This window comes from Ahaetulla prasina, chromosome 4 (assembly GCF_028640845.1).
Source record: "Ahaetulla prasina isolate Xishuangbanna chromosome 4, ASM2864084v1, whole genome shotgun sequence".
In the NCBI taxonomy this organism is placed as follows: Eukaryota; Metazoa; Chordata; class Lepidosauria; order Squamata; family Colubridae; genus Ahaetulla; species Ahaetulla prasina.
This window is the reverse complement of record NC_080542.1, coordinates 108,033,126-108,048,988: the sequence shown is the minus strand read 5'-3', so window position 1 is coordinate 108,048,988 and position 15,863 is coordinate 108,033,126. Positions and strand designations below refer to the sequence as shown.

At 37.5% G+C, this 15,863-nt stretch overlaps 1 protein-coding gene across 1 annotated transcript in view; it reads right to left on the bottom strand.

Annotated features, from left to right (window-relative positions):
* Nucleotides 1-15,863, bottom strand: part of SNX13 (sorting nexin 13) — a 152,797-nt gene that overhangs the window by 78,988 nt on the left and 57,946 nt on the right. The window contains exons 2-4 of the mRNA XM_058182742.1: nt 7,265-7,377; nt 4,934-5,036; nt 3,541-3,630 (exon numbers count right to left, since the gene is read on the bottom strand). Coding sequence (XP_058038725.1) covers nt 3,541-3,630; nt 4,934-5,036; nt 7,265-7,377 — 306 coding nt within the window. The remainder of the gene's footprint in view (nt 1-3,540; nt 3,631-4,933; nt 5,037-7,264; nt 7,378-15,863) is intronic.

The window sequence follows — 15,863 nt, the reverse complement described above, 5'->3', positions numbered from 1 at the left end:
AAATGTTTCTGCCCCATTACATAGGGAGTAGTGGTACCTAAAACTGACATTTCCTCATGTGGGCAAACCATAGTAATATCTTAGTCTACAGTTACGATCTATTCAGATTAGCAGCACAGATAGTATAGTATACCTGCACTATCCAAAACCAAGTTTATCATCTAGTTATTTAAACTTCTAGCATGCATTTCATTATTCTCAAGAAATTCTGCTCAAAATGCATACACTCTGTGCATAATTATTAGGCAAGTTGTATTTTGCCACAATTATTGGCAAACTATTAGTGTGCAGAATTATTATGCAACTTAATAAAAAATGAAAATTTGCCCATCTCACTCATTTATTTGCATTTTTTAAAGTGAGAATAATACAAACAACTTAAAATGTACAAGTAAACATTTCTGACATTAAAAAAAGAAGTGCCAATATAGCTACCCTTCTTTTCAATAACAGTCATAAGCCTTCCATTTAAGAAATCTTGTCAGTTTTTTGATCTGTTGATGATCAACTTTTTGTACAGTAGCAACCACAGCCTCCCAGACACTGTTTAGAGAGGTGTAGTGTTTTCCTTCACTGTAAATCTTCCATTTAAGAAGGGCCCACAGTTCTCAACAGGGTTTAGGTCAGGTGATGATGGGGGCCATGTCATTATTCTGTCATCCTAAGGCCTGGCTAGCCACACAATGGAATACTTCAATGAATGGGATGGAGCATTGTCCTGCATTAAAATCATGGTCTTCTTGAAATATGCAGACTTTTTCCTGGACCACTGCTTGAAGAAAGTGTCTTCTAAAAACTGGCAGTATATTTGGGAGTTGATTTTGAGTCCATCTTCAACCCAAAAAGGTCAATTAGCTCACCTTTAATAATACCAGCCCATACCAGTATCCTACCTCCACCTTGCTGGCGCCTTATTTGAAATGGACTTTGTGCCCATTACTGATCAAGCCATGGGTCCATTCATCTGGTCCATCAAAAGTTACTCTCATCTCATCAGTCCATAAAACCTTTGAAAAATTTGTCTTCAGATATTTCTTGGTCCAGTCTTGCTGTTTCAACTTAAGTGTCTTGTGGTGCTCTCGTTTCAGCCTTCCTTACCTTGGCCATATCTCTGAGCACTGATCACCTTATACTTCTGGGCACTCCAGGTATGTTGCAGTTCTGGAATATAACACCACTGGAGGATAATGGGTTCCTGGTAGATTCACATTTGATTCTTCTCCTTTTTGGCAGTTAATATGCATCTTTTTTTCTCACCATATTTCTTGTGACCCTGTTGACTATTTTCAATAACAGGTTTGATGGTTCTGTGATCATACCTCAATATCTTAGAAATTTCAAGAGTGCTGCATCCCTCTGAAAGACTATTTACTATTTTTGACTTTTCAGAGTCAGTTAAATATCTTTTTTGGTCTATTTTGCCTAGGGAGAAGAAGCCGCCTAATAATTATGCACACCTTGATACAGGGTGCTGATCTCCTTAGGCCACACTCTCCCTTGTTATACAAAAACACATCACCTGATATGCTTATATCCACTAAGTGTTGAAGTTTATACAGCTTGGAGGTGGAAAATATGCATAAAAATGATGATATGATTAACATACTCACTTGCCTTACAATTGTACACCAGTGCACTTATGTTTTGCAAATAGTTCTTCCATTAGTTCTGAAATATTGCTTTATAAAAACAATTAATTTTTCAAAACAATAGTTTTGAAAATAGTAACAGCAAGAGTTTCGAGAGTAAATTTAGGAGGGGAACTGACACTAGTAGCAATATAAGCAGAGGATCATGGTATGTGTGTGTGTGTGTGTGTGTGTGTACAATTTTGCTATCTATCTTTGCTAGATGTATTAACCAAGGGATCAAGCCAGAGATAGTATCATCCCCGCCCCCACAGATCAGAGAATCTGAAGACAAAAAAGCTAAAACTGATTCATAACATAACCTCAGTTGAAAACAAATATTACTGTAATATAAATAGCCCTTATTTTGCAATCAAATTGGGACCAGCGGCTTCATTGCTAAATGATACTGTCACTAAGCAGAAAATCACATAACTGCATGTTTTATACCATGTTTTCCTGAAAATAAGACCCTGTTTTATATTTTTGTGAACCCTGAAATAAGTGCTTGGCCTTATTTTCGGGGAGGTTTTATTACTTTCAGGCACATGTAGCAAGATCTTCTTGCCATTTTACCTGATTTCCAGCTCTGTCTCCGGAGGAAATGGCGGGGACTGACTGCACATGCACTTAAATATTTTCAGGGAGGGCTTATTTTCAGGGGAAGGTTTATTTTCGGGGAAACACAGTAATATTTACAATATTATTTCAGCTTTTCTTCCCCCCCCCCCCCCGACTCTTCCAGTTGTCCTAGGGTTCAATTTGGGATTACGATAATTAACAAGAAGAGAATTGATGTTTGCATTTATATTCATTGGACAGGAATGGAATACAAAAGAATAAGCAGACATACAATGGACAACACACTCTGAAAGAAATTGTTACACTGTTCCCCGAAAATAAGACATCCTCTGATAATAAGCCCAATCGGGCTTTTGAGCGCATGTGCTAAAATAAGCCTCCTCCTAAAAATATTTACACGCAGAGCTGGAAATCAGAAAAGAAATCTTGTTCTATGCGCCCGAAAATAATAAGACCTCCCGGAAAATAAGGCCAAGCGCTTATTTCGGGTTCAAAAAATATAAGACAGAATCTTAGTTTTGGGGAAACACGGTAATGTTCACTGTATAGTATGCTCTTGGCTCCAAGCAGCTTAGAAACTGAAAATATATTGAAAGTACAACACTGATTAAAATCTTGTCAATTACAAGCAGCAACTGGGAGTGAGTAAGGTCACAAAGCTGAGTTTGTTAACTGTGGCTAGCACCAGCTAAGAAATTCCAGGAAGAAAGGCAGCTCAGCATTGGTTTGCTTGTTTAAGCAATCTCTCAGCTCTTTCAATGTAACAAAAAGGTTTGTTTATTTTTTTAAAAAAGGAGAGGTGTATGTGTCAGGCATAGGACAAGTCATGCTAACTATTTTGATGAATATAGAACAAGAGAGAGAGAAAAAGAGGGAGCAGCACAGACAGACAGACAGATATAGAGACATGTTGCCAGAGTCATAAATATGAGCATTAGTTGCAGTTACTTTTTCAGTACTGTTGTAACTTCAAATGATTGGAACCCCAAGTAGTCATTAAGTGAGGTCTACTAGTATCATTATCCTAACTTAACAACAGAAAGAAAAATGCTGACAAGAGACATACATTCAAGACATTCATGAGTCAAAGACTTTTGGGTAAAGTCAAAAACATTCAGTTTATATTATGTTGTGAATTTTCCTTTCAAGATTTGAAAAGAACAGGGAATTCATGCTGCACATGGCATTCATGTTACTTATAACATAAATTATATATTGTACAATTTAAATACTTAAGATTATTCTCTTATCAAAATATTTACATTTAATAATTGAACTCACAGAACATTATAGTAATAATTGTTTAAAAAATCAACGTTTTTCAACTCACTTGCTGCAGAGGTTCATCAATTATATAGGCACCAGTTAACCTCCTATCAATCTTAATAGGTTTGCTTTCCTCTTTCATTTCTTCTATGCACTTTGGAAAAGAATATACAAAGTTAATTTGTCAGTTTAGCTAGCAATTTTAGTTCATATAAATACAAATATGAACAAAGGTTATGCTTCACGATATAAACGCTAAGCAATGGTCTTTTCAAATTTTAATAGAGGTGGGATACAAAAAAATAATTTTTTATCTTGTCCATTCCTCAGTGGTCTTTCCAGATTTTAATTAAGGTTTAATTATATCAATTAAAAATATAAACAAACAAATAGTTAATTTTCCAGATTAACTGCCCAATTTTCAAATGATCACAATATATCAAAATATACTAAATGTATACAATATATTGTGTAATGGTAATATATGGATTTCAAGATCACAAAAATATACACATTTTTAAATATTCTGAACTTTTCATTAGGATACATTTCTACAATCAGATGGATGGAGAGAGAGAGAAAGTATAGTAAAAATTATCTGACTGCCTAAAACAAAATTTTGCAGATTTTGGTGTTAGTTAATCTTCAGCTATCAACAATAACCGGCAGTGGAATTTCTATTATTAAGCAAAGCAGTCATAAAGTAAAATGATACATGACTGCTTAGCTTAGCAACGGTAACACCAGAAATCCTGTTGCTATTTTTAAGCAGGATAGCATGTTGTTAAGTGAACACTTCTGACTTTCTGCTGACTTCCAACAAGCAAAGTCTACAGGGAAATATATTAACAATGGGATCCATTCTGTTTTAAAAAATCACTGTAAAAACCATGGGTTATCCCAACTTCAAAAGATTATTTCCTATTGTCCTGTGATATAAAGAGATTGACCCTGAGACTAGCAGAAAGTTACAAAGACATGTAACTTTGAAAAGTTGAAAAAAAATGACTTATGACTGTTTTTCACACTTATGACCATTGTAGCATCCCCAGTCATGTCATCAAAATTCATATGCTTGACAACTGACTCATATTGATGACGGTTGCAATGTCTCGGGGTCATGTGATCACCAAGTCAATGGGGAATTCATATTCACTTAACAACAGTATCACTAACTTAAAAACTGCAGTGATTCACTCAACAACTGTGGCAAGAAAAGTCATAAAATGGGGTAAAATTCACTTAAAAATTGTCTCACTTAACAACAGAAAATTTGGGCTCAATGTGGTCTTGAGGACTACCTATATTCACTTTGAAACAGAAATACATTGATTGCCAGTAACTAATGACATTAAATAGTTGTTTAAAAACATGTTGCTTATCCATAAAACTGGGGGGAAATGGTATATGATAAAACTTAAAGAAAATAAAGCCAGCTTTTATTTCTTGTTGCTTACCTTATTAATGCCAAATGAGGTTGGAGGAAGAAAGGAGTGTTCACACTGTTCGAGGTACTTCTCTGAATTAGTTTTTCCAAACAAGAGTGTTACCACAAAGCCCCTCAAAAATAAATTATATAACAAGCTTTGAGATAATGTAGTGACTAACATTCACAATATAAAGAACAACTATTCATATATGCATATTTCTAAGGTTATTCCTACAATTGTTCCATTAGGATGCTAAATGCTTTATTTAAAAAACATTGTTACTAGAGAAGCACAGTTGGTATAATTAAATTCTCCTTAATGCTTTTAAAATTAGCTTTGTTCCTCTAGAGGTAATTAAAAATTATTATAATTTCATAACATTGTTCACAGCAAATTTTAAATAAATACACAATTGAGTAAATCATAACTATTCAGAAAACTGAAATAGTTTCAATAAGTACATAAAAGTTGAAGATAACAAATATTTATATATTTTAAATCTTTTAAGATGCTTGTGTTCCTTATAAAAGATTGCTAAATGAACTGGGCAAAACTTCTGAAATTTCCAGATAAGCTTGTTTTGATAGATATAAATACATTGGACTCTTTGGGAAACATAAGTTACATATTTCTGTTATATTTTCAACCTGTTTGTCCTTGACCCCAAATTTAAGGTTACACATACAGAGAGATGATAACTTATGTACCATGTTTCCACAAGAATATGATCTACCCTGAAAACAAGCCATAGCCTAATTTTCATACATGCACCTAAATATAAGCCCTATCCCCAAAATAAGCCCTAGTTAAGCCCCACCTTCAATCTGTTTGTACAAGGTAGGGTGAGGCGCTCACGTAAAAATCAAGCTAAGGCAGTGGGGGGGTGGTGGAGCTGCCCCATGCACCCCACACATGCTTAACTTAGGACCACTGCAGGCAGGCCTCCCACACCCGGACACCTATCGCACTGCTGCCTGACTTCTGCGGCTGCTTGGCTCATCGCAAAACCTGTGCAAGCTGTCTCTGAGATGCAAAGCTGCCTCTGAGCTGTTTTTCAGCTGATTAAAACAGTTTTAACTCTAGGAGAATTTTTTTTTAGGAGGGGTAGAAATTATGTTTTAAAAGCTACCATCAGCTATCTTTTTCCTTTTGGCTAAACTCCTCTAAATGCACTCCAACCATTTCAATTTGACTGCACTTTCTTTCACTCTTGCTTCCCTTCTGAGAAGGCAGAAAAGAATGCAAGCTAAGTATGCGTATGATATGCCACCGCTCGCAGCAGGAGGCTGCATGGTGTGTGGCTTTGTTGCGCATGTAAGCAGTGGCACCAGTCGATGCGCCATCCAGCATCCTGCCATGAGCGATGGCATTGACATGATGCCCCACACAGCCTCCTGTTGCAAGCAGCGGCAAAGCGTATGAATACATGGCTCACATTCTTTTCTGCCTTCTCAGAAGGCAGTCAAATAGAAATGGTTGAACTTAGAGAAGTTTAGCCAAAAGGAAAAGGATAGCTGATGGTAGCTTTTTAAAACATTATTTACCACCACCAACCAAAAACTGTTTTAATCAGCTTGATTAAAATCAAGCTTGGAGACAACTTGCACGGGCTATGTAACGAGCCATGCAGCGTCTGGCCATGAGCAGCTGCAAAGCCTGGCTGCGATGGTCCTAAGGTAAGTGGGTAAGACTTCCTCCAAAAATAAGACCTGATGCTTATTTTGGGACCCAAAAGAAAATAAGATGAGGTCTTATTTTTGGGGAAACACAGTAATATCTTATAACTTGATCTACAATGTGCATTATACATAAAATATACCGATGCATATACAATAAATTATATAAAATATATAAAATACAGTGTAGGACAATGCTCATATCGTATCATAGCTATAGACAATTGGCCTTTACACATCTTCATCTGAAGTTTTATTCCCTTCACACAGACTTTCAAGTCCTAGTTGTCTCATGACTTAACTAATATAACATACTATACATGGGGCAGACCTTGAAGATAACAAGCTTCAGCTCAACCAGAAAGCAATGATGCCCCTGTAACCATCACAGCTTTTTAAGATGCACTGGTTACCAGCTTGTTTCAGGTACAATTCAAGATGTTGGTCATTACCTATAATCTGATACAATCCTATATTTTCATATTTATTCTTAATTTTTGTCCATTATTGCATTTTTTCAGTGTTTTTATTTATAATTTTTCAGAGCTGTTGGGAGTTAGGTGACATGTCAATTTAATTTAATAGAATAATGACAGTAATAAAGATAAAGATAATAATTATAGTGTCAATCTTGATTTTAACATTTCTTCAGCCTGATCAACAAATCAAATGATATACTTACCCACCCATAGAGCAGAGGATATAAAATGCAAAGTAAAATATAGCGAATGGTCCAAATGTAAATAGAAAAAGCAGAACAACAAGGCTTCCCCATCCCCATATGGAAAGATTGGTCTGGAATAAAATGAGAGAAAAAACTAGGTTTATGTTTACATCTAAGTATAAACTCTTCCCTAATATTTTCAAGTTTTAAATAACTCTTATGGAACATCAAATAAAGTCTTTATACCAGAAACTTATTGTCAGGATTTTTTTTTTGCCTTTTTTCCTTTTCATTGAATATAATTAGATGAAAAAAATAAATAGAATAGAATAAAAATAATCCTTTTCTTATGGCAATTGGCCATAAAATATACACTATTCTTCAAAATTTAAGATAGTTTGAATTCAAGTAAGAATGTAACCAATCCTTCTCAAAAGCACATTCAACAGGTCATACACATATAAAGCCAGTCAGTCTTCTTACCAATGTAGACTTGCAAAACAAATAAGGTCTTCTTTCAGTTCAGCAAAACACAGTTCAATTCAAAATACACAGTTCAAAATACAATTTCTATCAATAATTAAGATATTAATGTGATAAACTTCTATTCTTCTTTATACTAACTAAATTTAAAATTGTTGTTAAAACTCCAAGCATTACTTATTACTAAGTAACATATATTTATTTATTTATTTTATTTATTTATTTTTGTCACAACAATATATATAAGTATCATACAAAAAGATTATATAGTATGTAAACATACATATGAGTAAATATTAGGAGGTATAAGCATATATATATATATATAGGAAGAAGAAAAGAAAAACGATAGGACAGGAACGGTAGGCACGTTTGTGCTCTTATGCACGCCCCTTATGGTCCTCTTAGGAATGGGGTGAGGTCAACACTAGAAAGTTTTTGGTTAAAGCTTTTAGGATTATGGTAAGAGACCACAGAGTCAAGTAAAGTGTTCCAAGCACTGATGATTCTGTTACAGAAGTCATATTTTCTCAATCTAGATTAAAGCGGTTAAAATTAAGTTTAAATCTATTGGTTGCTCTTGTATTATTGCAATTAAAGCTGAAGTAGTCTTTAACAGGAAGGACATTACAATAGAGGATTCTATGAGTTAAACTTATGTCTTGTCGAAGGCGACGGAGTTCCAAGTTTTCTAAGCCTAGGATTTCAAGTCTGGTGGGATAAGGTATTTTGTTGTTTTCAGAGGAATGGAGAACTCTTCTTGTAAAATATTTCTGGACACGTTCAATTGTATTGATGTCAGAAATGTGGTGAGGGTTCCAGACAGGCGAGCTGTATTCTAGGATTGGTCTAACAAATGTTTTATATGCTCTGGTTTGTAGTGTAGTGTTTTTGGAAAAGAAGCTACGCAAGATTAGGTTTACAACTCTTAGAACCTTTTTTGCTATGTACTTGGAGTGGGCTTTGGCACTTAGATCATTTGATATGAAAACTCCAAGATCTTTAACAGGATGGGGGTCATCTGTAAGATAATGTCCATCAAGTATGTACTTAGTGTTTGGGTTCTTTTTTCCAATATGTAAGACTGAGCGTTTGCTGGTTGAGATTTGGAGTTGCCAAGTTTTAGTCCAAGCGGTTAGATGATCAAGGTCTTTTTGAATGATAGATGTATTGTCTGTGGTGTTAAATAGTTTGACATTGTCAGCAAAGAGAACACAATTACTTGAGATATGGTCACAAAGATCATTAATGTATAGTATGAAGAGTGTTGGTCCAAGAATGCTGCCTTGAGGAACGCCACTCTTGACAGGAACAGGATTTGATAAGAGCATTGCCAATTTTGACCACTTGTTGTCTGTTAGACAGAAAAGCAGATATCCATTTGTGAAGGGATCCTGAAATGCCTTAGGATTTTAGTTTTAGGAGAAGTTTATCATGTACTACTGAGTCAAAAGCTTTGCAGAAGTCTATGTAGATTGTATCTATTGTTTTGCCTTGAGCAAGATTTGTAGTCCATATGTTTTTACAGTGGAGAAGTTGTAAGTTGCATGATAATTTTTTTCCTGAAACCAAATTGTTTATTAGGGAGTAGGTTGTTAGTTTCTAAGTGTGAGGTAATGGATTGGTTGATGATTGATTCCATGACTTTGCAGGTGACGCAGCACATTTGTGGCATATTTTCTAATTGCAGATTAATAGCAGAAGTGCACAATCGGTTTAGAAACTAGAGATGAGACAAAAACAGGAAGCAAAAAAGTGTCCGTAGAGGCCTATACTCTATTTCTAGCTTCACGACAGACAGAAAAGGAAAGACAATGAAAGAAGGCATATATTAGGCATCAGTCTAAATGCAGTCTAAATTTGGAAACTAGACAGCATTACACTGACATGAAGCCTAACCACTAAATTTCCATAACAGCCATGAATTATTTATTTGCTTATGCAATTTATATGCTGCCCATTTCAAATCAGTGATTCTGGGTAGCAAACAATCATAAAAACAATTAAAATGGATAAAACACAATACAAGAAAGATATTAAATACAAATAGTAGCCAAGAAATATTATAATCTAACAGTGTCAACGTAACTACAGAAGGAAATGTGGCCCTTCACACCCTCAGGTTCCCAGGACCGGTACACTGCCAGGTCTTCAAGGCCTTCTGAATGGCCAACAGAAGCAGAGCCATCCTAATTGGAAGAAGGATGTTTCAGAGGTAGCACTATGTGTTAAGGGTAATCTGGGTTCACAACCAAGATTGTGGACTGTTGAGCAGAGTACCCTACTCATGAAAATGACTGAGACTGGTTGTATACAATGACAATCACTTGCAGACAAACTGGGATTTGATATTCCTTTACTTTTAGGGAAAAGGCAAAGTCATAGTCCAAAAACAATTCCAGGTCATACACATATAAAGCCAGTCAGTCTTCTTACCAATGTAGACTTGCAAAACAAATAAGATCTTCTTTCAGTTCAGCAAAACACAGTTCAATTCACAACAGTCAGTATCCTGAAGAATCAGTAACTAGCCATGATCAAGCAACAATCATAAAGCTCACATATACAGTTGCAGCATGTCATCAGGTTACAATGCTGTAGCGTCTCTATAGATTCTCCAACAAGCTATAATTTACTAGTCCTTTTATACATTGGCTACAGAGCTCAACCAATCAGGATGCTTGCATAATGCAGCACAGCCTTAAAGCAATATCATGCCTTTCTACAAACATACATAATTAGTTTATATATTGCCTGGCCAACTAGTTAGGCAAATAACAATTTCCTGACACTATGGCAGAAAAAGCATGTCTCATGGTCCCCATCAGCCAACATTCCTTGTTTAACTCTAATAATTAGTAAGTTGTAGTTTATGAAATAAGGCCAATATATACAAGTTAAAAATACATTACGATTCATCTAATTTAAAAAGAAAACAACAAACAAAAACCATGCCTGTACAAAAACTTGAAATTGATATAGCAATGTTACAAAAGTTGGTTCAATATTGAAGACTTTTAGTTCTTCAATATGTAAAGAACATTTGCCATATGATTACTGTTTGGATAGTTTTAATAGGAGGGAAATTTGCTCTTCAAAACTGATAAATACAGTATTTCATATCTATTGAAAGTCTGAAATAATACATGAATACTCTTAGCAAGGGATACTATTGTTTTCGCCCAACAGTACTATTGGGGAGAACCATTCCAAATATGCCAATTCGAAGGCCCTCCTGTGAGATGTAATTAATAAATGATATAGTGATGAGAAGTACTGGTTTTATCTCCCTGTAAACCAAAATGTAAACTTCTCAGGTTACATCCAAATGTAGAATGAGTACAAAATGTGCCAGGTTATCCATTTTTGTTCTTTTAATGAAAACGTCTGCCTGTCAGATTTAATAGAATCAGTGATTTACCTCTCAAAATTAATTTAAGGCAATATCTCAATTGGCAAAGTTGTAATCAAGCCTCATCTCAGACAGAGCCAAGTTCTACTTAGACAAGTATATTACAAACAAAATAGGAACTCAAAGCAAGCATCTCAGAAATTTAAATTAAAGGCATAGTTGTCCTTGTAAATGCAATGTTGTGTGCTATTTAGCAAACCATTGTAAAATCTCTTGTCGGCCGACGATGGATTTGGGCCCACCCCAGGAGATGTCCACTGTCATTGGATCACATCGATAAAGAACCTTGGTGAGGGATGACCTCTGTCTCTGCTGTAGGTTCGGAAAAAAGTGGGTCAGATGGATCTGCCATGCTCTCTGTTTCTGGCTGTGCAGAATGAGCCCCAAGTTTGGCTGAATTTTTCGCTTTGAAAAGAAGCGACCTGAATAGGGCATGCTGAAAAAGTCCAGTAAATTTGGCTGATTGGGAATAAGACCATCATCATCTGAGAAGGCAAGTTCCCTTGCCTCTCCCTCCTCTGAGAGTGGATTCTGTGGGAGGGAGCAGGAGAGCATGGTTCAGGGATGGCTGGAAAATCACCTTGGAACTGGGGGGGGCCGGCACTGGCTGGGAGCCACAGAGAAAACAGAAGCCCCTGAGGATGCATTCCTGCAGATATGCCCTGCTTGATGGCTTCAGTGATAATTGTCTGCATATGCTCTGGAATTACAGATTATGCCTTTATTCCTGGGTACAGGCCAGCTGCTGTTGATGTGAAGGTGGCCTCAGGAACAGCTCTGGCACTTTTATAGGGTTTTTTCACAAACTCTTGCAGTGTTTTGCAAATCTGAGATTGAGCCCCATAGTCTGCATTGGTGGCAGGCAATAAGGAGCACTGTGGAGAAATTTGATCTCCAGCTCCCCCTGGTGACAGGCTCAGTGAATACAGCCTATTGGACTATTCACCTATTTGCTCCTCTCTGAACTCTGACAGTTCCCTGTCAGCTTTGGCACAAAGTTTCTCCAGGGCTTTGTCCCTGCACTGCTCGTCCTTTGGGCTGCCTTAGAGCTCTTAGTATCCCCTGCAGCCTTACTTTGAGCCTTAGATCTGTGTTTAGACCTGGCTCCTGTCTTTGTAGCTCTTGTCCCCTTGCTGCTGTCAACTGCCGCCTCATCTGCCATTTCTAAAATTATTTATCTGGCGCCCTTTTCTTGTCTTGCCTTGACCAGGACTCATACTATAGCCGTACTGAGGCTTCTGGTAGCTTTGTTCAATTTGGCTCCTTGAAGTGTACCAGAGCCCTTGGGCTAGTGTTATCAGGCAGAAGCCCTTCTTTGCTGCCCGCAGTTATTCTTGATGCAATGTGAGGGTGAAGCTCCACTCAGCCTAGTGGTGCAGCTGTTTGAAGAAAGGGGGTGTGCGCTGCTGCTTCAGGCAATGTGCAGTGATCCTTGTGCTTACAGGAGCGTGAAGCTCTATGAGTTGTCTGTTTGTTTGAGCTCTCAATTATTGGGCACAGCGGCACCACCCAAGCCTGGAAGCGTGAAGTTCCTGTAATGAGCGCCCAAGTCATTTAAGGTGGGAGCACGAAACTCCACAATCTGGCTTCCCCGGCTGTCAAATTTGGGAACGTGAAAGCTCCGCTACTGAGCAAGGAGTCCTGCTGTCAGTCTTAGGCTCAATAGGGCTAGCTGCTTGGGATCAAACCCGTCAGCTGCCCTGACAGTCGAGGAGTTAAACTCTTCGGCAGCATGAGTTGAAGCTCTTGCTGCTGAGGTGACTCGGCAACTCTTCCAGATGTTCAGGAGTCAGCTGGTGTACACACACACTAATTTGAAGGTACACAAAGAAAAGGATCCAGGAATGTTCCTGTCAAGATTGGAGAAAACTCTTGAAATGTCTTTCCTAGCTGAAGAAATGAGTCAAAAGCTGGGGAACTCTAGCAACAGAGGCATGTCCTAACAGCTCTAACAGACTCAGATTTTAAGAATGAAACTTTAGCTGACTTTTACTTATTCACTGTTCTATTGCTTTAATTTAAGCATAAAAAGGAGATAGACAATCTCATTAATGCTTATCTGGTACCACTATAACATTATGACCTTACCTTTTTCCTTATCAAATAAAGTAGTAATAAAAATATACCTTCTGGCTGCAGAAATACTCCCTGTAATAAATACATCACTCTAGTGGACTTCAGCAAAGTAAAAATGCCCATTGCTGATTATTTATCAATTCATCTATATTATTTTTCTAGCTATCATAATTATGTCATGCTTTACAACTGTATAATTTAATGATGAAAGATAACAACCAGTTTGGTCTAGAGGTCAAGCAAACAGGATAAAAAGTGGGAGACTACGTCCTCTAGTCCACTTCTCAGCCACGAAAGATGGCTGGGTGATTGGACCAGTCACTCTCTTTCAGCCTAACTCAGTTCACGAGGTTGTTGTTCTGGGGAAAAAGGGAGGAGGAAAGTGCGTTGGATATGTTTAGCACTTCAAGTTATTTTTAAAAATTATAAAGATGGTATACAAATAAATGATTTGTTTATATCTACTACTATTTAAAAAAAACATTTTCAACTTAAAGTACACCTAGTTTTGGCACAATAGTTGCAATTAGATAATACAGCTATAATACCAGTCCAATCAGCAATTTAGCAGCCACAAGCTATATTGAAGTTTACAAATAATCTTTGAAGGGAATAATACAGACAACACTTATAATATCTAGTTTTATAAAGCATGGACACTAAATGCATAATTTTGTCTAAGTATAACCATCACTAATATACCAACCCAATTTGATAAAAGTTTGCAACAGAAACATACCTGCTCCTATTAACAAAGAGAAATCAATACATTGTATTCCATTAGCTAAGTTTCCTCCAACATGAGATAAACATCATTTTCCTTAGCAGATGTTTCTCTATCAGATGTATCTGACTTGTCTGGATTGGCAAGGTTACTGGACTTCATCTGGTTATTACATAGGGAGGCACTAATTTAGTTCTTCTGCCACTTCCCTTTAAATTGTGCAGAAGGATAAAGTTGAGTAACACCACAAACTGATGACATCTGATTCCAATTCTCAGATTATCTCAATTATTTCACATTGATACTAAACAGTACACAGACCATCACACAATCCTATGAAATAAATAACATAAAATCCCAAAGAACTGAGCAGTAGTATTCCTTGAATAAACTCTTCAGGCATGAATAAATTACTGCCCAAATGTCTCTAACTCTAACCACAGTCTAATACTAAAGGATATAATGATGTGATTACTCTAAAACTGTTGAGAATTCCAGGAAAACTACATAGTTATTCCAACTTTTTCCTGAACTGTCACCTATGACAATAGTAAAGATGGCCTCAGGAACAGCTCTGGCACTTTTATAGGGTTTTTTCACAAACTCTTGCAGTGTTTTGCAAGTCTGAGATTGAGCCCCATAGTCTGCATTGGTGGCAGGCAATAAGGAGCACTGTGGAGAAATTTGATCTCCAGCTCCCCCTGGTGACAGGCTCAGTGAATACAGCCTATTGGACTATTCACCTATTTGCTCCTCTCTGAACTCTGACAGTTCCCTGTCAGCTTTGGCACAAAGTTTCTCCAGGGCTTTGTCCCTGCACTGCTCGTCCTTTGGGCTGCCTTAGAGCTCTTAGTATCCCCTGCAGCCTTACTTTGAGCCTTAGATCTGTGTTTAGACCTGGCTCCTGTCTTTGTAGCTCTTGTCCCCTTGCTGCTGTCAACTGCCGCCTCATCTGCCATTTCTAAAATTATTTATCTGGCGCCCTTTTCTTGTCTTGCCTTGACCAGGACTCATACTATAGCCCTACTGAGGCTTCTGGTAGCTTTGTTCAATTTGGCTCCTTGAAGTGTACCAGAGCCCTTGGGCTAGTGTTATCAGGCAGAAGCCCTTCTTTGCTGCCCGCAGTTATTCTTGATGCAATGTGAGGTGAAGCTCCACTCAGCCTAGTGGTGCAGCTGTTTGAAGAAAGGGGGTGTGCGCTGCTGCTTCAGGCAATGTGCAGTGATCCTTGTGCTTACAGGAGCGTGAAGCTCTATGAGTTGTCTGTTTGTTTGAGCTCTCAATTATTGGGCACAGCGGCACCACCCAAGCCTGGAAGCGTGAAGTTCCTGTAATGAGCGCCCAAGTCATTTAAGGTGGGAGCACGAAACTCCACAATCTGGCTTCTCCGGCTGTCAAATTTGGGAACGTGAAAGCTCCGCTACTGAGCAAGGAGTCCTGCTGTCAGTCTTAGGCTCAATAGGGCTAGCTGCTTGGGATCAAACCCGTCAGCTGCCCTGACAGTCGAGGAGTTCAACTCTTCGGCAGCATGAGTTGAAGCTCTTGCTGCTGAGGTGACTCGGCAACTCTTCCAGATGTTCAGGAGTCAGCTGGTGTACACACACACTAATTTGAAGGTACACAAAGAAAAGGATCCAGGAATGTTCCTGTCAAGATTGGAGAAAACTCTTGAAATGTCTTTCCTAGCTGAAGAAATGAGTCAAAAGCTGGGGAGCTCTAGCAACAGAGGCATGTCCTAACAGCTCTAACAGACTCAGATTTTAAGAATGAAACTTTAGCTGACTTTTACTTATTCACTGTTCTATTGCTTTAATTTAAGCATAAAAAGGAGATTGACAATCTCATTAATGCTTATCTGGTACCACTATAACATTATGACCTTACCTTTTTCCTTATCAAATAAATTAGTAATAAAAATATAC